General features: G+C 45.4%; 1 protein-coding gene across 3 annotated transcripts in view; it reads left to right on the top strand.

Moving 5' to 3' along the window:
* The window catches only part of LY75 (lymphocyte antigen 75), a 124008-nt gene that overhangs the window by 66071 nt on the left and 34104 nt on the right, over window positions 1–23833 (top strand). For 2 of the 3 annotated variants that reach the window (XM_077830421.1, XM_077830420.1), the window contains 4 exons: window positions 150–317; window positions 1670–1792; window positions 4129–4296; window positions 15599–18642. In XM_077830421.1, the coding sequence (XP_077686547.1) occupies window positions 150–317; window positions 1670–1792; window positions 4129–4296; window positions 15599–15783 (644 nt within the window). In that variant the 3' untranslated portion in view covers window positions 15784–18642. Of the gene's footprint in view, window positions 1–149; window positions 318–1669; window positions 1793–4128; window positions 4297–15598; window positions 18643–23833 lie in introns of those variants that run through there. The other variant, XM_077830422.1, reaches the window with a different exon arrangement.

Below are 23833 nucleotides of genomic sequence, written 5' to 3'. Positions count from 1 at the left end.
TGTCAGCTCCTGAATCAGAGGTCCACAGTGATTGAGCCCGATTCCAGCATGTGTGTGTATTTTTGTATATAGGATCCCTACCCCAGAGTTATTTGACTCTGCAGAGCCTCTTTTAATTTGCATAATACAAAGTCTTTATATTTTTACAGAGAGACGACTACAGCCACAGCAAACCAAAGGCTCCTCCAGGTGTCCACAGGGTACTAGAACATCGCAGTGGTTGCAGTATAAAGATCATTGCTATGCATTTGACATGGCATTATACAATTTTTCAGTATATACTTCAGAAGAGGCTAAAAGAGTCTGTCAGAAGCTGGGTATGTTTGGTTTTATTTATAATGTGTTATATCTTGTAAATAGCTCATCATTAAGGGAGAATTAGAAAAAACACACTGGCAAAACTTCTGCTTTATGTTTCTTTGATTTAGGAATATGTCTAATGGCTGGTTTTATCTAATGATTTTTGGAGCATTTGATTAATATTTTTGGTAAAGATGTGCAGTGTTCTGATTACTTATCTGGAACATGAATGTACATAAATAAAGTGATACCTCATATGTAACCATTGATAAAGGATTCAGAAAGTCAAAGCTGATTTCCAGTGGAAAACCTTTTTATTTTACACAAACCACTTTATACAAATTAAAGGCTGTAGCTTTGTTACAGAGTTATTCTTATTATAGCCCTGGGCATAGGATGAATGCAGAGAAATCCCACCGAGGATTTGAAAGTAGACACTTCACAGTTTAAACTTGATGCACACAGAAGCTGAAAAGCCAGTTTTTGTGCTAAAGAAGAGCTTTTTTTCTTTAGTAAATACTGGGGATTGTTTTGTGACAGATAATATAAACAGCATGGAATTCCTCATGTACAGAATCCTTTGCTCCCTTCAAAATTGTAGCACGTTTGAACTGTCATAATTTTAGCCGTATATTTTTTTTTTTACTATTTAAGCTTAATTAAACTGTGTAAGATAAACTGAAATAAAGAAGCAGGTATTCCCATTACCAGGTGTGACACCCAATTCAGGGCCACTTGGACCCAGCGTGGGTTAGACCAAGAGTAGTCCTTCTTTAACTTATGCTGTTGGCAGAAAGTCTTTTATGCCAGCAGAGGATCAGGTGCACAGAAGCACGCCTTCCCTTCCCCCCGCCACCTCCCCCAGTGCACGCCCTCCTTCCCATTACACCTTAAGTGCAGTGACATTGTATATAAATATATTATTTGTTATTTAGATACAGAAAATTGGCCTGATCCTACAAGGTGCTGAGCCTCTATTTAGGTTAATAAGAATCAAGGGGATTTACAGAAGATGCTTAGCACCTGGCAGGATCAGTGCTTCTGTTTCCATAAAGTATCATTTAATATCTTTCCAGACTTGCAGGAGAATTTTCTTTATTTTATTTTGCATCACCTGCCCAGATGACAAAACAAGAAGTTAACTTTGATCTGAGGCTACTCATGACATTGCATTGTTCTCCTAATCTGTGTTTTTCCTCTGCAGATTACATATCAAAACTTTAGGAGTCCAAATTAGCAAACGTTCTTTCTCATTTCTGTGCCTTAAATGATCCCTTTTGAATTTTCAGAAAATCCATTTAATTTAAAAAGACTATGAGGGAAACCTCTAAAATTTCTTTCTGTACTGACCACTAAACTCTTCCCTTAGATCCTTCTGCAACACTATTGACTATAAAGGATGCTGAAGAGAATATATATGTCAGTAAGCACATAAGGCAAAATGACTTCATCACGAGAAGAGTGTGGCTTGGATTGTCTCAGAACTTCAGGGGTAAGAAGTAACTACCAACTATGTGTGTGTGTATATATATATCTTATATGGTAAATAAAAATGAATTAAAATAATATAAAAATACTTAGAATTTGAAAAGTTAACTGCCTCTGCTATGCAATTTGTTAGCATTAATTTATATACAGTAACTCCTCACTTAAAGTCGTCCCAGTTAACGTTGTTTCGTTGCTGATCAGTTAATGAACATGCTCCTTTAAAGTTGTGCAGTGCTCCCTTATAAGCTTGTTTGGCAACTGCCTGCTTTGTCCACTGCTTGCAGGAAGAGCAGCCTGTTGCAGCTAGCTGGTGGAGGCTTGGAACATGGGTGGACCAGCAGCCCCCCCGCCCCCCCATCAGCTTCCCGCTCTCCTAAGTTCCCTGTGCGGCAGTCGCCCAGCAAGCTATCAGTTGCCGGCAGTGCATCTGTCCCTTCCCCCACTGCCATGTGCTGCTCTTGCCCGCTGCCTTGGAGCTGCTCCCAGGAGCCTCCTGCTTGCTGTGCAATGGGGGAGGAAGAGAGTGGCTAATGTCAGGGTGCTCCCCTCCCCCCGCTCCTGCCCCCCGCTTACCCCTTCTCCATATAGAGCAGGGTGGGGACACAACAGGGCTCAGGACAGAGAGAGCTTGTTGGCAGCAGCTGCTGTCTCAACTTCCTGATATACTTAAAAAGGCAATGTACTTAGAGTAGTGTCAGAGTATTTAAATGAGCAATGCACATCTCTCTCTCCCACACACAGGGTGTGTGTCTCTGTCTGCCATGCTGTCTCCCCTCCCTCCATTTGTGCTGCCTTGTAGAGTGTGAGGCTACATTAACAACAATGTGTTAACCCTTGAGGACTCAGCTGAATGCTAGTTCATCATTCAGCAGTAAGGCATTACCTGGGAAATATCCCACCCTCTAACTTCACCACCTCAACCAAGCTTCACAATCATCATTGCTGTGTACAGTATTAAATTGTTTGTTTAAAACTTATACTGTGTGTGGGGGTGTGTGTAGGGGTGTGTATAATATAGTTTTTTGTCTCGTGAAAAAAATTTCCCTGGAACCTAACCCCCCATGTTTACATTAATTCTTATGGGGAAACTGGATTCGCTTAACATCGTTTCGCTTAAAGTCGCATTTTTCAGGAATGTAACTACAACGTTAAGCGAGGAGTTACTGTAGTATAGTAACTTCTACCTCTTCTCAGTTTATGTTAATTCCTAATGTTTCTTGTTTTGTGATTTAGAATTATTTTCACATATATTCAGTGGGTTAAATTCAAACTTTGCTGCTAGATTAAGACAGATGGGTTAGAAAAGGTATATGTGGAGAGGCTGTTTTTGTTGGCTTTTGAAAATTATTCTAAAATATTTATTTTATGAGTTTCACAGAAACACTTTTATTTTTGTGGTTTTGGAATGAAAATTAGATAATCAACAAAGGGACATTGTACAAGAGCTTGGGGTTTGGATGAGAACTAGCTGGCTGTGATTTAATCCAGACAAGACTGAGATAATGGTGGGCTGATGGAAGCAGGCAGAAGAGTAGGTGGAACTTATAGGGGCATGCAACTGCCATTTGTAAAACAGTGTGAAAATTGGAGATGGTGTTAGATTCTGGGCCAGTCCTAGATGCCCAGGTAGCAGCTTTGACAGAGTATTTTCCATCTGCGTCTGGCAAGACAAATATAAACCTTTCTCTCCAATGTGAACCTTGTCAGAATTATCCATGATTTTATCACCTCAAGACTAGATTGCTATAATGCACCCTACATGGGGACTATTTAGAAGCTTAATCTATTGCTGGAATGCTGCAGTGCTCTTATTAAGTGGAGTCGCACACTGGGAGCACATTAGACCAGGACGCCATGATCTACACTGGCTTCCAATAAGTTTCTCGGTGGACTTTCAGCCCTAAATGATTTGGGACCTGGTTATCTGAGTATCACCTCTCCCTGTGCCACATTTAGGATGAGCAAAGGCACTTGCGCTGGAACTCCTTCAATATACATGAGACTGAGGTGCTGACGGCATTTTCTCTGCAGGTTGCTCAGTAATTGAACTTACTTCACTCCCAAACCTTGGTCTGCCAGATCCCAGATTTGTTAACCTGGGCATGCTGCAAAGCCTGTCTCTCTCAGGAAGGGTGCGCTGAGATGGGTATATTTATATTTATGGGCAGTTTGTTGTCATTTGTTATTTATGTAATCGGCACCCAGCTCACTGGATGGGCACCTACAGTTGATGTTTAGAAATGTGATGAAATTAATAAATTTCATTTTTCACATTATGCTGCAATATTGCAAATTTTGATGGTGATTTATGAAAGCAGTATTTGTGATCTTTCCCTACAGCTAAGTCCTTGAACTGGCTTGATGGTTCAGCAGTTAAATATGCCAATTGGGCAAACGGAACTTCAAAAGTCAATGGGAAATGCAGTGTTATCCTATCCACAAATGGAACATGGTCTGAAGTTGACTGCAGTCATAGTAAAGGCAGAGTTGTTTGTAAAGCTCCGCTAGGTATGTCTTTCTTGTGTTTAATATACAATTCACTTTTTTTTTAAATTGTTGTACTGAAGGATTTTTATGTCAGGAAAGGTCCGTGTACACTCAGATGAAATTCACTCCAGAAGTCCTGTGGCTTAAGTGGGACTTAAATGATGTATAAATGGCCTTTGGTGTGTTCTCTGCCTAGGATAATGTGTCCAGTGTAGTTGTAGAAGAGTTACAGAGCTGATACTATCTTTTCTTTCATAGTTGTGAAGAATCTGGACTAATTTACATTTCAGTGTTGGCTTTAATTCAGAGGTTTTTTTTATAAGACCAGTCTATGGTGCAAGGTTCATTTATCCTGTTTATTTTTAGGCTGCTTTTGTTTTTGTGAACAATGCAGCTAATTTCTGCTTTAATCTTTGTATGTTCAATACTTGGTTGCCACATTTCTATGCATGGGATATGTCATGTTGATGGGCACACTAGAAATGCATAGATAGATATTAGTAAATAGTTAGCGGTCTTCATCATAAGAATGGCCATACTGAGTCAGATCAGTGGTTCATCTAGCCCAGTATCTCGTCTTCCGACAGTTGCCAATGCCAAATGCTTTCAAAGGGAATGAACAGAACAGGGCAACTGTCAAGTGATCCATTCTATCATCCACTCCCAACTTCTGGCATTCAGAGACTAGGGACAGCCAGAGCATGGGGCTGCATCCCTGACCATCTTGACTAGTAGTCAATGATGGACCTATTCTTCATGAACTTATCTAATTCTTTTTTGAACCTAGTTATAGTTTTGGCCTTCACAACATCCCCAGGCAATGAGTTCCACAGGTTGACTGTGCATTATGTGAAGAAGTACTTCCTTTTGTTTGTTTTTAAACCCGCTGCCTATTAATTTCATTGGGTGACCCCTGGTTCTTGTGTTATTTGAAGGAATAATACTTCCTTATTCACTTTCTATACACCATTCATGATTTTATAGACCTCTATCATATCACCCCTTTGTCAGCTATTCTCCAAGATGAACAATCCCCGTCTTTTTATTCTCTCCTCATATGGAAGCTGTTCCACACCCTTAATAACTTCTGTTGCCCTTCTCTATATCTTTTCCAGTTCTAATATATCTTTTTTGAGATGGGGTGACCAGAACTACACACAGTATTCAAGGTGTGGGCATACCATGGATTTATATAGTGGCATTATGATATTCACTATTTTATTATCTATCCCGTTCCTAACATTCTGTTAGCGTTTTTGACTGCTGCAGCACTATCCACAATGACTCCATTCTCTTTCTTGAATGATAACCATCAATTTAGATCTCATCATTTTGTATGCATAATTGGGATTATGTTTTCCATTGTGCATTACTTTGCATTTATCAACATTTTGTCTGCCATTTTGTTGCCCAGTCACCCAGTTTTGTGAGATTCTTTTGTAACTCCTCGCAGTCTGCTTTGGCCTTAAGTATCCTGAGTAACTTTGTATCATCTAAAAATTTTGCTCACTATTTACCCCTTTTTCCAGATCATTTATGAATATGTTGAACAGCACTGGTCCCAGTCCAGATCCCTTGGGGATCCTGCTGTTTACCTCTCTCTATTCTGAAAATTGACCATTTATTCCTACACTTTGTTTTCTGTCTTTTAACCAGTTACTGATCCATGAAAGGACCTTCCCTCTTATCCCATGACTGCTTACTTTGCTTTAGAGCCTTTGGTGAGGGACCTTGTCAAAGGCTTTCTGAAAGTCCAAGTACACTGTATCCTCTTGATCACCCTTGTCCACATGTTTGTTGACCCCCTCAGAGAATCTAATAGATTGGTGTGGCATGATTTCCCGTTAAAAAAGACATGCTGCTTCCTTCACAGCAAATCATGTTCATCTAGGTGTCTGATAATTCTGTTATTTACTGTAAGTTTCAACTAGTTCTTCTTCGAGTGCTTGCTCATATCAATTCCAATTTAGGTGTGCACGCACTGCGTGCACAGCCATCGGAGAATTTTTACCCTAGCAACACCCGATGGGTCGGCTGTGGAGCCCCCTGGAGTGGCGTCTTCATGGCACTCGATTATATACCCCAGCTGATCCAGCACCCCCTCAGTTCCTTCTTACCGCCCATGACGTTGGAACTGTGGAGTTCGGCTTCGCTGGCCTCCACTCTTCCTAGCACTTGCAGTTTCTAGTTTATAATAGTTCATAGTTGATAGTTTATAGTAGTTCATAGTTATAGTTGTAGTTAGTTAGTATTAGTGGGTTGGGGGGTTTCCCCTCCTTCCCGATTTTCTATTGGGCTCATGCACAAAGCTCTGGGATTCAAGCCTGCGGTTCCATGCCAACAGGCAATCCCCACGACTCTTGCCTAAAGTGTCTGGGGGAGTCTCATCAAACAGACAAGTGCAGGATCTGCAAGAGTTTTTGTCCCGGGACCAAGAAGGAGCGGGACTTTTGTCTCAAATAGCTCCTTATGGAGGCGGCTTTTAGCCCTCAACCTCCTGCGGCGCGCCAAGATCCGGCACCAAGCGCCTTGGTGTGCAGTGCACTGGCGGCAGCAGTAGAAGCAGCACCGCAGTTGGACTCAGACCAAGACCCTGGCACCGGATGCTTCCTGGCACCGCAGCCGACATCATTGGCCCAGCACCGCTCCCACTCTCCTGCCCAGAAGCGGCACCGGAAGCCGGAAAAGGCTGGCCCACCTCCACAGAGACCAGCCCCCTTGGAACCGCCTCTGGAGGCGTGTCCCGCAGGCGAGCACCTAGGGGCACAGTCTATGGCCTCGGCACTGTTGATTCCGGCCCCGGGAGGAGAGCCGTTGAGTCCGGTGCCCCTGGACTTCCCAGTACACAGCGTGGTCGAGGTCCAGTTGCCGTCCACTCCGGATACCTTTGCAGCTGCGAGGGAACTTATTGCCATGATGGTATCGGCATCCCCTCAGACTCATGGCAAGGCACCGGAACCTCCACGTGCAGCACTGTACCGAGGAAAGCTGGCCCTGATCTACCCGTCGGCACCGTCAGTCGAGCCACGGAACGGGTCTCGTTCTCGGCACTATTCCTGCTCTTGACGCCGCTTGCACTCCTGACGCCGTTCGCAGTCTTGGCATCGCTCGCAGTCGCAGCACTTGCGATGCTGGTCATACTCACGGTACCGCTCCGACTCCCGGCACTGGTCACGGTCATGGTGCTGCTCTGCGCGGCAGTCACCGTCGAGGAGCAGATCCGGGATCCAACTCCACTCTCAACACTGCTCATTGTCTAGACCAGAAGTGAGCAAACTACAGCCTGCGGGCCACATCTGGCCTGCGGGACCCTCCTGCCCAGCCCCTGAGTCCTTGTCCCGGGCTTGCCCCCGGCTCCTCCCCCGCTTTTCCCCCTCCCCCGCAGCCTCAGCTCACTGAACCACCGGTACAATGCTCCGGGCGGTGCAGTGAGACTGCGAGCTCCTCAGAGCCGCGGCCTGACCTGGTGCTCTGTGCTGCGCAGTAAGGGGCAGGGAGCAGGGCAGGTTGGATAGAGGGCAGGGGAGTTCAGGGGGGTGGTCATGGGGTGGATAGGGGTCAGGGCAGTCAGAGGGCAGGGAACAGGGAGGTTGAATGGGGGCAGGGGTCCTGGGGGGGCAATCAGGAAGGAGGGGGGCATTGGATGGGGCAGTGGGGGGCAGTCGGGGTAGGGGTTCTGGGGAAGTCAGGAGACAGGGAGAAGGGGGATTGAATGGGTGGAGGGGCCCCAGGGGGGCAGTAAGGAAGGAAAGGGGGCATTGGATGGGGCAGCAGGGGGGCAGTCAGGGGCAGGGATACAGGGGCGCTCAGGGGACAGAGAGAAGGGGTGGTTGGATGGGGCAGAGGTCCCGGGGGGGGCCGTCAGGGAACAGGAAGGGTTGGATGGGGCAGGAGTCCCGGGGGGCGGGGGCAGATAGAGGGTAGGGGACGGGCGACGTCCCCCTCCTCTAACCGGCCCACCATACAATTTTTGAAACCCGATGCAGCCCCCAGGCCAAAATGTTTGCCTGCCCGTGGTCTGGACCCAGGTCCAGATCCAGATCCAGGCACTGTTCCAGGTCCCGGTACCGCTCCCCAGCGTCACGGCATCATTCACCATCACTCCGTTAGTGTGACCCAGTGCAGATCTGGTCGGCACCACTGTGGCCTCCCTGTTCCGTTTCCCATTCTTCGGGTTCGGAAGCTGGGTCGCCTTTCTCGGACCGCCACCACGTGGACCATAGCCACCTTGAGTCGGGGGCTGGGCATTGGCAGGCGCAGGAGCAGGGTCCCGCTCAGGGGCCCACCCAATGACCATTCTGAACATCCTGGGCATACCACCAGGCCCAGGGTGCTCCGTCTGGGGCTTCTCGCTCAGCCCCATCCGAGCCACAAGTGCCAGAGGCTGCCACCACTCGCCCCGCCCCGGAAGGCATGGAGACCGTAGTGGCTCCTCTTCCCGCTACAGGACCTCTTCGAACACTGGTTCCTGCTCCAGGCCCTGAGGTCGCTGGCACGGGACAGCTGGGCTCAGTTACGCAAGAGGCCTTAGATGACCCTCTCCCCCCTGTGGTGTCCTCCTCCTCCTCACCCGACGAGGCAGTGGCAGGCAGTATAGTCTTGGGCCCCCCTCCCATAGACCTCTGTGCCCACCAGGACCTCCTGCGCAGGGTGGTCCACAATATGAACTTGCAAGTGGAAGAGGTGGTAGAGGTGGAGGACCCAGTGGTGGATATTCCGTCAGTGGAAGCTCCGTCAAGGGTAGCTGTTCCCTTTATTCAGACTATCCAGTCCACCACGAGAACAATCTGGCAAACCCCTGCATCCATCCCACTGACTGCTAAGGGAGTGGAACGCAAATACTTTGTCCTCTCAAAGGGATACGATTATTTGTTTACCCACCCGCAGCCTTGTTCGCTAGTGGTAGCATTGGTGAACGAGAACGAACGGCATGGCTAGCAGGCCCCAGCTCCCAAATCAAAGGACACCAAGCTCCTTGATCTGTTTGGGCGCAAAGTTTATTCCTTGGGGGGGGTCTTCAGCTCAGGGTCGCTAATCAGCAGGTGCTCCTGAGCTGCTACTCCATGCTGAAATTTAAGGAGTTAGTACCTCCTGAGTCCAGAGACGAGTTTGGGGCCCTGGTTGATGAGGGCAAAACAGTGGCACGGACCTCGTTGCAGGCCTCGCTGGACACTGCGGATTCTGCTGCATGTACTTTGTCCTTGGGGATAGCGATGAGGCATATCTCCTGGCTGCAAGCCTCCAACTTGCCACTGGAGCTTTAGCAAACACTGCAGGACCTCCTCTTTGATGGAGAAGGCCTGTTCTTGGACAAGACCAATTCCAGGCTACAAAGCCTTAAAAACTCAAGGGCGATAATGAAGTCCCTGGGCATGCACACACCAGCTACCCAGCAGAAACCCTTCAAACCCCAGCAGTCACAACAGAGCTCCTATCCTCAACCGAGACAGGATTTTTATAGGAGACAGGGGCATAATTGGCAGGACGAAGCCCTCCAATCCCCAGTCTGGGCAAGGCCAGGGTCCATCCAAGCCTTCGTCGGGCTCAAAACAGGCCTTTTGAAGGGATGCTCAAGGACAATGTACCAGACCTCATTCAGGATCCTACCACACCCTTCTTGAATTGTTTATCCCACTTCCACTATGCCTGGTCCCACATAACTGTGGACCGCTGGGTCCTCCGCACGGTGGAAGTGGGATGCTCTCTCCAGTTTTCTTCCTCCCCACCCTCCCGTCCTCCTTCCCCATCATGGACTCGTTTCATGAGAAACTCCTTATTCAGGAGGTTCAGACGCTCCTCGCCATGGGGGCGATCGAGGAGGTTCCAAGGTAGCTAAGGGACAGGGGGTTTTACTCCCGATATTTCCTAATCCCCAAGGCAAAAGGCGGGCTTCGGCCCATTCTGGACCTGCACGGACTCAACAAGTTCATGGTAAAGTTGAAGTTCCGCATGGTCTCCTTGGGCACCATTATACCTTTCCTGGATCCTGGAGACTGGTACGCTGTCCTAGACATGAAGGACGCGTATTTTCACATAGCGATTCATCCGGTGCACAGACACTTCCTCCGCTTTGTGGTCAACCGTGAACACTATCAGTTCACGGCCCTTCCCTTTTCCACGGTCTCTCCACGGCCCCCCGAGTGTTCACCAAATGTATGGCAGTTGTGGCAGGTGCAGGTATACCCTTACATGGACAAGTGGCTTATCCGGGCGCGCACCAGAGAACAGGTGCAGTTCCACCTCCACTTGGTCATGGACACATTTAGTTGGTTAGGCCTCCTTCTCACCTTGCAAAGTTGACACTAGAACCGACCCAGAGAATAGCATTCATTGGGGTGGTTCTGGACTCCGTGCAGGCACGAGCCCTCCTGCAGGATGCTCGTTTCCAGGCTATAGTGGCCCTCATCCGAAGCCTTCAGAGCTTCCCAACCTCATCAGCAAGAAGTTGCTTGAGTCTTCTCAGCCACATGGCTTCCTGCACATACGTGAGGAGGCATGCCAGACTTTGACTCTGCCCGTTACAAGCCTGGCTGGCATCAGTCTATCGCCCAGGTCGAGACAGCCTGAACTTGGTGGTCACCATCCTGGAGTGGATCCTGACTTCCCTCCGATGGTAGATAGATCCCCGGGTGGTATTCGAAGGAGTCCCTTTTCACAGCCCGCAGCCCTCCTTGTCCCTCATCATGGAAGCGTCATCCCTGGGTTGGGGTGCCCACCTTGGGAACATTCAGACGCAGGGCCTATGGCCCCCGTCCATGCTCTCTCTTCATATCAACATATGGGAGCTGATGGCGGTACGCCTTGCCTGTCAAGCCTTCCGGGAGCGGCTGCAGAGTCGTTGTGTGGCGGTCCTCACAGACAACACCACGGCCATGTTCTACATCAACAAACGGGGGGGGGGAAGAGGCCCGCTCCTCCCCGCTCTGTCAGGAGGCCGTTCGACTGTGGGAATTCTGTATAGACCACTCCATCACCTGGTGGCTTCCTTTCTACCCAGGGTCCAGAACATGCTGGCGGAATACCTGAGCAGATCCTTCCGCTCACATGAGTGGTCCCTTCAACCAGATGTCATCTATCCCATCTTCCGAAAGTGGGGGTTTCCCCAGGTTGACCTCTTCGCCTCCCGCAGCAATCGGAAATGTCCAGCTTTCTGCTCCCTCTAGGGCCGCTCCCCGGGCGCTCTCAGAGATGCTTTCCTGCTCCCCTGGATGAGTCGTCTATTTTACCCGTTTCCCCTGGTGCACAGGATTTTTGCTCAAAGTACGCAGGGACAGGGTGCGAGTGATTCTGGTAGCTCCGGTGTGGCCCAGACAGCACTGGTACACCATGCTCCTGGAACTCTCTGTGGGCGCTCCAGTCCCTCTGCCTCTTCTTCCAGACCTGATTACTCAGGATCACGGTCGCCTCTGCCATCCCGACCTACGATCTTTCCACCTTACGGCATGGATGCTGCATGGCTGAACCCTGCAGAACTTCGCTGTTCAGAATCTGTGCAACAAGTACTGATGGGCAGCAGGAAGCCCTCCACTAGGGCCACATATACGGCGAAGTAGAAGCAGTTCTCATGCTGGTGCACTCAGCCCAACACACCCCCTCTCCAGGCGTCCGTGCCTCTCATTTTGGAATACCTGCTGGGCCTAAAACAGCAGGGCCTGGTGGCATCCTCTGTCAGAGTTCACCATGCAGCGATATCAGCTTTTCACCCGGCTGTGAATGGCTGCTGTGTCTTCGCCAATCCCATGGTTGGCAGGTTCCTTAAGGGCCTTGACCATCTCTACCCACAAGTTCGACACCTAGTCCCGACATGGGACCTTAACCTGGTTCTCTCCAGACTCATGGGGCCCCTGTTGGAGTCACTGGCCACCTGCTCCCTCCTCTACCTCTCCTAGAAAACAGCTTTCCTTGTTGCTATCACGTCGGCGCAGCAAGTCTCTGAGCTCAGACCCCTTACCTCCGAACCACCCTACTATATCTTTCATAAAGATAAAGTGCAGCTTTGGCCTCATCCGGCCTTTCTTCCGAAGGTTGTATCAGCCTTCCATATCAGCCAGGACATATTTCTTCTGGTTTTGCATCCAAAACCACATGCCAGTTGCCAGGAACAGCGGCTGCACTCCCTCAATGTCCGTAGGGCCCTCGCCTTCTACGCTGAGCGTACGAGACCATTCAGGAAGACGACCCAGCTCTTTGTCACGGTGGTGGACTGGATGAAAGGCCTCCTGGTTTCATCTCAGCGGATCTCCTTGTGGATCACGTTGTGTATCCGAACTTGCTATGATCTTGTCAGTGTATCGACCTCGCCCCTCACTGCTTACTCCACAAGGGCCCAGGCCTCATCGGCGGCTTTTCTGGCCAGGTGCCGATCCAGGAGATCTGCAGAGCCGCAAGTTGGTCCTCGGTACACACTTTCGCTTCACACTATGCCATCGTCCAGCACGCCAGAGATGACACGGCGTTTGGTAGAATGGTCCTACAATCCACGTTGATTCACTCCAACACCACTGCCTAGGTAAGGCTTGGGAGTCACCTAAATTGGAATCAATATGAGCAAGCACTTGAAGAAGAAAAACCAGTTACTCACCTTTGTAACTGTTGTTCTTTGAGATGTGTGGCTCATATCCATTCCAAATCCACCCCCCTTCCCCTCTGTTGGAGTAGCCGGCAAGAAGGAACTGAGGGGGCGCTGGGTCAGCTGGGGTATATATTGAGCACCATGAAGGCGCCACTCCAGGGGGCTCCACCGCTGACCCACCGGGTGTTGCAAAGGTAAAAATTCTCTGACGACCGTGCACGCAGCGCGCACACACCTAAATTGGAATGGATATGAGCAACACATCTCGAAGAACAACAGTTACAAAGGTGAGTAACCGTTCATTTTTTTTCTGGTACTGAAGTTAGGTTTACTGACCTGTAATTGCCAGGATTGCCTTTGGAGCCTTTTTTTAAAATTGGTGTCACATTAGCCATCCTCCAGTCATCTGGTAAAGAAGCTGAGTTAAGTGATAGGTTACATACCACACTTAATAGTTCTGTAATTTCATATTTGAGTTCCTTCAGAATTCTTGGGTGAATACCATCTGGTCCTGGTGACTTATTACTGTTTAATTTACCAATCAGTTCTCAGATCTCCTCTGTTGACACCTCAGTCTGGGACAGTTGCTCAGATTTGTCACCAAAAAGAATGGCTCGGGTGTGGGAATCTCCCTCACATCCTCTGCACTGAAGCGTGATGCAAAGAATTCATTTAGCTTCTTCACAATGGCCTTATCTTCCTTGAATGCTCCTTTGAATCTTGATCATCCAATGGCCCCACTGATTGCTTGGCAAGCTTCCTGCTTCTGATGTATGTAAAAAAAAAATTGCTGTTAGTTTTTGAGTCTTTTCCTAGTTGCAAAATTCCAAAATTTGCTAGTTCCAGAATTCTTCTGCTGGCATGTACCAAGTGTATACCATCAGTCTACATTCCCTAATATCTAGTCTGCTGTAGGACAGAAGTGTGTTTTCCAAAGTTTATTAATAGCTACAACAGAAATAAATATGGGGGGCTACAGAATACCAGTGTTTGTCTTCTTTCCTGCCCCACCAGTGGACCTCACATGGGGAGGCTGGAATTCATGGTTTTAGTACTGTGGCTGGTCCTGTGGGCAGCAGCTGCATGTATGTGGCATGCCACAGAAAAGTTGAGGGTGCCATGACCTGATCACTGAGAGATCAGTTTGGAGCACTAGCATGTTAATGGCTTCATTTGTGTATGCAGTGTTACCATGATTGCTGCGTAGATTTCAGCAAAATCTAGAATGCATGTCCATGTCATAGAATAATCTCTATAAGTTTCCTTCATAGCAGCAAGTTTCCCCCTTGCTAGCTATTTCTGTATAGGATGTGGCACTATGCTTTTTCCATTGAGGAGCAAGAATTACTTTAGCTATGAGTAAGAAGTCCCATGTTCAAGTTTATCCATTCTTGCACGCAGAAGCTACACTAGACTACGGTCTTGTTTACTCTTAAAGGTTTGCTGGTATAACTTTACCTGCCTGATGGCTGGGGAAAGGATCCAGTTCCCATACTGCTACTTCACATTTCACTCCTTCCAGGATAGAAATCAGTTACTTGGGTCAGAAAGGGTCCTTGGAAGCAGTGGGATCTTTCAGATTTTGCCTATACCTCCATGGAAGTTGAGAGGGAGGAACAATGGGAAGCTAATATCTTCTCTGACCCTGCCTCAGAAATGGGTTTCCTCCTGCTTCTAGGAAGCTCAGGGACTTCGGAATTAAGTATGCACTGAGGTACAAAGTACATTTAAACAGTGACGAAAACCAACGTTAAAGACTATAGGTTTTTATGCTTCAGTGGAAATGTTTTCAGTAGTTAGACCTTTAAAGTGTGTCTCCACTTCAAAATTTGCTACTTCTGTTTTTCAAAAAATGTTCATGTCAGAGGACCCAAAGTACACTCAGTTATATTGAGTGCAATTCCACATTGATTGAAATGTAAATAATTTCTCAATAGATTAAGAAATGTCAGCAAAGTGATTCAAAATTAGCTACTAGATTAAATGGCACAAAACTTTGTTAATACAGAGTTAATATTGTCCAGCAATATCTTGCGCCCTTCCAGAATGTCAAGTTCAGACTTCAGAAAACCAGGAAACACAGAGCTAATGTACACCCCCATGTAACCTTAACTCTGGCCTCTTTGAGCAGTGCCCCCAAAACACTCCTACTACACATGCTCGCTCTGTCTTTTCACTGTAAAGGAAAGGAGCTATCTGCACTTGCCCTGCACTCAGACACTTAACATACTCTCCTGATAGACTACCACACTTGTGAAATTCAACAATCACTTCCCAAGTATATGCAAAAAAGCATTGCCAGAATAGTCACCTTTAATTTAAGAAAAGCTGCTTGTTTTTTGTTTTTTCTGGGGTGCTGTATCCCAGGACACTGTGGCAAATGGCCCCAAATTTAGATCACTGACCCTATTCTGAATCTCCAGGAGGCAAATCAAATTTCAAGGCAATCCAAGTAACCAGATGAATTGTAGCACAATTAGAACAGTCCAGCTTTAAACAGAAAGGGCTTCTTAACCTTAATTATAGTGGAGCTTGTGCTCAGCTATAATATTTGGCACTTATAGGAAACTAGCTTTTGAATTGATGGTGTGGAAAATATTAGTGTGTGTCTGTAAGACTTAAAATAGAGTTCCTGAACTTCAATAAAATGACTTTATAATAGATTTATACATACTAGTATAAAACTTTGCTGTATAACAAATATTTTTCAGTCAAAAACACTGATTAACTATGTTCATTTCTCTTTTACAGGCACTAATCATACTGGAGTGGCTATAGCATTTGCTCTGTTAATTATCCTAGTCTTGGTTGCCGGTTTAATTTGGTATCTCTACAAAAAGAAACGGCTTCAGTGGGGTGGCTTCTTTGCAGTACGCTATGAACGAGGGATGAATGAAGATGAGACTGATAGTATGTTTACCAAAGATGGTTACTGACCAACTGTTCTTACTAATGGTTTTATTACAAATTCCACTGTGTGAAACTATGAGGAATGGGCTACTTGACACTTTATTAGTTCCTTCTGAAAAATGAGTAAGATGATTATTAACTCGTGGCTAAATTATGCCCTCTAATACATGTGTGCAATTTTAAGGCAGTGGGAGTTAACTGAATTTGGCCTTACCTGTAAATCTTGCACAAGGTAGAAGTTCCCTGAGCCTCTATAGCTCTGTGATTCCATATTAACTCTGGGTACTGCCTCTAAAATCTTTACCTACATTATCTTTTCTTTTTACCAAAACAAAAAAAAGAAAGAAAGAAAGAAAGAAAGAAAGAAAAAGGTGTTTTTGGGGGGTTACGGGCGAGGAATAGACATTTAAACTGCAAACCAAACAAACTTTAAATTAAATATCTACCTTTTTCAGACAATTATTGATTTAAACCATTGGTGTCAAAAGACATACATTTTGAAGTACCGTACGTTCCCTGTTTCTAGCATTGGGTCACCCTGCAACAACTAGCACAAAATATGATGATAAATACCAGATAAATGATATTTGGAATAACCACTTTTGTAATAAGTCGTTAAGTATCAACTGTGATATAATACAGAAAGGCTTGTAACCACTGACAATTTCTGTTCCTACTGAGGTAGAATCTTAACATTTGGTATGCTCATTATGGTCCATTGAGTGCAAGAGAGAAAAAAAATTATATATCTGAACATTGATTTTTTTTTTCTCAGAGGCCACCAAAAGGCCATCATCACTCTTCCCTGTCATATTGAACGATTGTTCAGGTGTCCTTCAGAGCTAGAATCATGACGTAGAGTATGCTCTTTCACTATGGGATTCTATCAATAAGGAAATATCCCTATTAAAGAACCAGGTAACACTTAAGTCTGAGCCTATTGCAGGCTCATACATGAATAGCCATGACCTCCGAATATGCTGCTGGTGTCCACACAACTGGGATTAAGGGCTAAATACAAACATGAGCAAAATTCAAACCTTATGTAAATACTCTGTTATCTTCTAAAAACAGTTCAATGAATGGTGTACTTTTCACTGTAAGGAGACTCTCTTTTAAGCAAGAATTTTCAGTCTTCTTTTCATAGGCTCTGATTTGTGGGTGATGCAAGTACCCCATAGGAGGCATGTTGAAAATCAATTTGTGGGAATGGGGAGGGAGTCGTAAAGGAAGACTAGCCTTAAACTAGTAGTTAGGGAATAACCTTTAAATCTGCCAAAATCCATCCTATGTTTTTAAAGTTGGTATAGAATTAGATCTGAATGATGATGTCCTGCACTAACACATGGGAAAGACTCACAGTTCATTTCCTAGTCTGTTGCACTCTGTTGTGTTCAACTCCAGTTCAACTCCAGTTGTGTGCATACATGCTACAAATTCTTGATCTATTTACATATTAGTTAAATTTGATTTTTATGTGCTGTGTCAGTTGCCTTTCCTATATACTCAAAAAAGGCTACTAGAGTGAAGGGTTTTTTAAAATATATAGTTCTTGATTAAACCATTACAGTAAGTCACTGTGTGAAAGTGGAATAATAATTGTAAGAAAAATGTTTCTTAATGCACATTGTCCGTTTAAGATCAGACCTGTTTACCGTTTTGAAGGAGTGAATGCTATTTAAGTAAAAAAAGAAAAAACAAATAAAACGAATACTGTATACAAAAGACCAAATTAATCCCTGGTGTAATTCCATTGACATCAGTGTTATTACATCAGTAGTACATTTGGCCAAATAAGCTGAGAATACTACTGATTTTTTTAAGATACACTGTTAAGGGTGGCCAGCCAGAGAGCCTATTTATGAGCTTATTTTTGTTGCTGATGCAACACTTTCCTTTGTGCTTGTTTGCACTGTTCTGATATGCAATCTTTTAAAATAATATTTAGAAGTACAGTATCTCTCTAGCAAGATTCTTGTAGATGGTTTTAGTACCCGTATACAAGAATAGGTACCAGACAAGCACGCTCAAGAAAATAGTTCTGTATTAGTTCTCTAATTGGCCATAACTAAGAAAAGAGAGTAAGAAAGAAATTGGCCTTATAGCAATTTATGCAAAAACTTTTGAAATTGGCTGCAATACCTTGGAGTAAATTTTAGGTAAAACGTGTGGCTATTTAACCTTGTTGCTGTGCTTCACATATTGCTTTTACAACAGTCTGGTTCTTGTGATCCTCTATTTTATTATAGTTATGAAACATTTATATTACAGTAGCACCAAGCAGAGTGGGGTCTTACTATGGTAAGTGTTGTACAAACACATGAGGACACAGTTCTTGTCTCTACTTGTGTATTTAATGACAAAAATTTCCAACTAATGTGATAAAATAAAATATTATCAATAAAGCGATAGGCAGCATGGCCATGATCCAGCAAAGTACTTAAACGTGCGTAATTTCAAGTTAACATAAATGCTTAAATGTTTTGCTGGATGGGGTCTAAATTAGTGGATTTAGAGAAGTTTGTACTGTATTAATTAAAGTTGTATATGGTTCGGTGTCCTTTTCTAACAAAAGTACAGATCAGGGTATATTTGTACAAATATAAATTAGATACGTGTGTGTTCAGCCTTGCTAGTTTTATGACTGTTTGCACTTATGGGCTTGCCTGGATGTGAATTTACAGACAGAAAGTGTATTTTTAATGTTATTACCAAGATAACTAACTTATGATTTCAAGACACACATGAATATACAACAAAAGGATACAGTGTTTTTATAAAGTGTTTCATTTGTGTATTGTTGTGAATTATGTAAATAATTTTGTAAAGCACACTTCCAATGTTTTTTGCAATATACCAATAAATGGAATCTTGGGTAGCTTTTATTTCATTGAGCACAACTGTCTTAGCATAAATGAACAGCCCATTTTCTGGACTGAAGTGTACAGTGAGGATAATATACAAACATGCTCTTCTTCACTCTTGAAAGAATAAAATTTATAAAGTCAGCCTAATTTTTTTGCTTGTGTGGGAAAAATTAACAGAGCTGAATGTTTGTAGAGCACCTAGCACAATGGTGTTTCTACCAAAGAGTAATAACTAATATGATAAGGAGGTTGAGTAGAAACTTTGTGACTGATAAAAATTGGTGCTGTTGAATTCTTTTATAATGAGAAAAACATGTTACTGTGGAATACAAGAAGACTCGTAATGACTACCAGGCTTCTGCTGCACAGAGCTGGCAATACTTAAAGAGAAATCTGGCCAATTTAAGCATTTAATACGTGCTAAGGTCTGATTCACTGGTGTCCATTTAATGAACCTCTGAAGTTGCGTAACAGCCCACAAGGGAATTCCCCTGAAAATAGGGGAAGTACCCATCAGGTGTAGTCATCTTATCTTCCAGCCTCAAGATACTTTGTCTGATGTATAATGAGACACATCAGTTATAAAATTTACATACCATCTTGTCTTTTTAAGATTTACTATGAATTCTCTCCTACCTAAAGGGACCTCTTAAATCTTTTTGGGCCAAATTCTGCTGTTCATACTGATATAAATCTCCCATTGACTCCAGTAAGAGCTTTTACTCAAGAAAGGACTGCAGAATTTGATTTTTTGTTAGCAAAGGAGACAAAAGGTCCTACAATGGTGGAGCCTGATTAAATGCAGGGCAGACCTTCTTCATTGGTGCTCAAGAATTAAGATAGGGGTTATTTTATCTTAATGTAATAGTATTTGTGGGTGAAGTTTACTGGGTATATTATAAATGTTAACTTATTCTAAAATGCTAAAGGACAAGAAGAAGCATGAGAAAATGGGCTTTTTAAAAAACTATGTACTTCAACTCAAACTGGGCGTTGTCATGGGCCTCAAAATATATGCATCTTTATTCTTCTTAGTGTCAATTGTAGTTTAAATTCCTTGGGGATGGGCTACATCTTCTGTGTTTGCACAGTATCATGTGTAATAAAAGGTGTGACAGAGGAGTGTGTGTAAAAGATTGATCTTTGTTATCCAGCCTCAGTCACATGACATGGGTCAAGGCTACCAAAGTTTCTGTGTCTGTCAAATGGCAGAGGTCAGTAGCCTACTGACTCCAGTGGCTACTGTTGTTTCCCTCCCCATGCCTGCGTTGCCTGTTTCTCTCCTGTTGGAAATAAAATGCAAACAATATAACCCAAACGTAACCCCCACCACGGAATAGAGACAATTGATAAATACAGACAGCTAGGCCAGGCTTTTCCATTGCAGTTCACAGGCATGTTACCAGCACAATCGAATACTGTTGAGATTTCAACCTTATTTCAATTCAGTTTTCAACTTTTGTACTCAGAGTCTATTCCATGGTAGGTTTCAGAGTAACAGCCGTGTTAGTCTGTATTCGCAGAAAGAAAAGGAGTACTTGTGGCACCTTAGAGACTAACGAATTTATTTGAGCATGAGCTCATGCTCAAATAAATTCGTTAGTCTCTAAGGTGCCACAAGTACTCCTTTTCTTATTCCATGGTAGTTTCCACGCGAAGAGGAGCGTGCAGAAGTGCCGAGGTCAGGCGTTTAGAGGAGCCATCTAAAAGCGAGGGGGGAGATGGAGGACAGAGCACGTCTTACACTAGTGAGGTGAGGGGAGATTTCTCCTGTTAGTGAACTTACAGCGTCCGCTGCGCTGTGCCTGGTGGCTAATACGAACCGTTCGGAAGGCAGGGCTCGCTCGCCCCCCCAGCTGAAGGCGGAGGGAAGCAGAGCTGGCTCTGGACAGCACAGGCACCTGGGGCTGGGCGTGACGGCTGGCCCCGGTCATGCCCAGCAGATGCAGCGTGAGCCCCGCGCTGGAGCCAGCCCTGTTGGGAGCGGCGCGTTAGCCCAGCCCAGCCTCGCCTGTAGGGGCTGGCAGGCTTCGGGGGCCGCACGCCCGGCCCCGGCCCCGGCCCCGGCCTGCCCCCGCAGTGGGTGGTGTCCGGCCGGCGCGCTGTTCCCCCCTGCAGGCGCAGCCCAGGCGGGAGGGGTCGGAGCCGCAGCCTTCCGAGAGCCGGCGCGAACTAGAGTGGGCCGGGGCTATGGAGCCCCGTTTCCCCGCGCTGCTCTGCCTGCTGGGTCTCCTCGCCACCGCCTCCGGAGCAGCCGGTAAGGTGCGCCCCTCCCGCGCCTGTCAGCCCCCACCCTCCGCTCGGGGTGCGGGGCCCCTGCCTCCCAGCAGCTGTCCCTCTCCGGCCGGGCGGGCGGGGCGTGACACCCGCTGCGGGAGGAAGCGCAGCCTACGCTGCTGGGTTTGCGGCCCGCGGAGTGGATGGGGCCCCCAGCTCGAGGGAAGGTTCCCCCCCCGTTCATTGTAAGTCCATAGAGAGGAGGAGTTCACCCTGCCAGTTGCATATTTCCCATTGCGGGGGCGCTGTGTTGGGCATTGCAGGCCCCTGGGGGTTGCTGCTGTCTGACGCTCTTGGCCTGCCATGAAAATAGATATTGTCTGGGCTAGAAAAATAGGCTATGTTTTTAAACGTGTGAGCGAAAACATGTTAACTAGCCCGACTTGAAACAGGACTTTGCACCCACTGCAGCAGACATGGCCGGTTGTGTTAAAAAACCTGATAGCCGGCAGTGGTCAGCCTTTAAGGGAGTCTAGTGTTAGCCACAACCAGCAAACATTTTGAAACACAGCCTATTTCCAAATCTAGACAGGGCCACAGTCCCGTTATGTTTTTAGTCTTGCTCCTCATATAAAATCAGATGAGAGGCAAATTCATTTCCTGTTACTCAGGAGGGAAGAGAAGGCTTTGTGTTGTGTGCTGTGAAGTTTCATTTTCTGGAAAGTCCATTTGGCTAATGTACAGCTATTGAGAAACAGTGCGAAGCAAGGAACCCTTCTGACATGGGGCATTAAAAAAAACCATAATATAGTCTGGAGTGAGTGCCTTCTCATGCTTTTTTATCAAAACTAACGACCCAGTCCTGCAAAAATGTAGGCATATGTTCAACTCTAAGCATGTGAATAGACCCATTAATTTTATTTCAATTGGACAGTTTGAGTGAGTAAAGTTAAGTACGTGCATAAGTATTTGAAGGATTGGGACTTAATTGTGAAATGAAAAGTAGCAAAGGAAAGAACCAGTTAAACTAGGAAAAATGACACATGCGATGTGCTCCTATCAGTTAAATGTCTAATACCTGGGAACAATATTTTCCCCTTACCCAGGGTAGGCTTTTAAATAGAACTTTTCTATTTCTAGTTATATAATAGGACTATGATCCTACATAATTGTGATAAGGAAAGTGTGTGCACATTATCAACATATATATCAGCATTATGGCATAGAAAAAAATCATGTTAGTCTTGCAATTTATGAAAGAATTGCATTGCTACACAGTCATAAGTTATATGATTAAGTGGTTTTGATTTTTCAAAGTACTTCAAAAGAAATGAAGAGGGTTTTCTCCTTTTGAATTTTTCAACATTTCTGCATTTTTCCTAGATAATGCTATTTACTTACTTTTCCACTTAACATGACTAATAAACTGATCAGTGTTATTTGTTAATGCACCAACATAATGCTGCTGTGTTTAGGTTACAAATTGTGTAGGGAAATGTTTAAATTTAAACAAAAAATATGTTTTCATTTTTTTTAAAAAAAGTTTTAATTGTTATGGTAAAGGTGTCTAATGACTTGCATGCTTGCTTATACATCGTGACCCCATTCAGGATGAAACTCTCCACAGAAAGAGCAAAAGATACTGTGCAGTAACTGCACACAGAGACTAGCTCTTCTTTGTCTGTCAGTTGAGGTACTGAAATTTCTGTGTGTCGCAGAGTAGCTACGCATAGTAGGAAGATAGGTGCACAAGCTCACAACAGCCTTGGACTAGGGTTTTCCCAGATGTAAAACTCAGGTGACAGTGGCTATTTCTCCACTGCATAGCTAACCTGGGTGACTGAGCACCTGGATCAGAGCATTCAGGTTAGCATAGCCTTGGGTATCAGCCTCCCCACTGCAAACCCCTACCCTAGTTATTGTGTCTTCACTGTTTCTGCGCTCACCCGTGTGTGTCTGGGGGCATGGTTCTTTGAGTTGAAATGCTCTAGGATTCTTTTCCGGTCAGTTAGGGAAGAACTTGTCTGTCCTTCAGGGGAAACTGTGGGAAGGCATTGTAGGGCTATCAGCGCTTGAATGATTTTTCCCCTCTGGATCCTCATCGCAAGGTGGATTCTAGCATGAGTTAAAGCAGAGCCCAGAATCTAATTCACGCTGCCAGCCTGGTAAGCTAGCCTAGGTTTAAAGCACCTCCAAATCCAGACCAGTGGCTTTTTTTTTTTTTTTTTTTTTTTTGGTGGATGATAGGTGCGTTAACCGGGGCCTTACCTGGTTTTTAGCCTAAACTGTGCCTTGTAGACATACCCTGTTTGTTAAGGAAAGAGACAGGCAGAAGAGCTGCTTCTGGGAACAGGGTAGAGGTGACTTACTTGGGGCCCGGGTAATGGGGAGTTGCCTCTGTGCAGTTTCTTACAATCCCTGTGTGTGGAATCAAGACTTGTGTACATTTAGTAAATAAATAAATTACAGTAAGAAAATACCTGACTGCTTAACTGATTTCTGCTTCAGATGGGAAACTGAACTGCAAAGCCTCAAAAATCTGCTACCCTTGCCAAAGGAGCAACATTATTTCTTTGTATTTACAGTAATGCCTAGAGGCTCTTAGGCGATGTCTACGCTAGCACTTCTGTTGGTAAAACTTTTCTCAGTCAGGGGTATGAAAAAACTACACCTCTGACCGACATAAGTTTCCCTGACAGAAGCGCTGGTGTGGACAGCGCTGTCGGTGGGAAATGCTCTCCTGATGACATAGCTACTGCTGCTCTTTGGGGGTGGTTTAATTATGCGGATGGGAAAGCTCTCTCCCATTGGCATAGAGTGGCCTGGCTACCCAGGAGACCTTACAGCGATGCAGCTGCAGCGGTACAGCCGTGCTTCTCTATGGTCTGTAGTGTAGACATAGCCAAAGTGAGATCAGGGCCCCATTGCGTTAGTCACTGCTCAAACACATAGGGCTAGTCTACACTAGAAGTGTTACAGCTGCACTGCTGTA

The sequence above is a fragment of the Eretmochelys imbricata genome, chromosome 11, assembly GCF_965152235.1.
Source record: "Eretmochelys imbricata isolate rEreImb1 chromosome 11, rEreImb1.hap1, whole genome shotgun sequence".
NCBI classification, from domain to species: Eukaryota; Metazoa; Chordata; order Testudines; family Cheloniidae; genus Eretmochelys; species Eretmochelys imbricata.
This window is presented reverse-complemented; position numbering and strand designations above follow the sequence as displayed.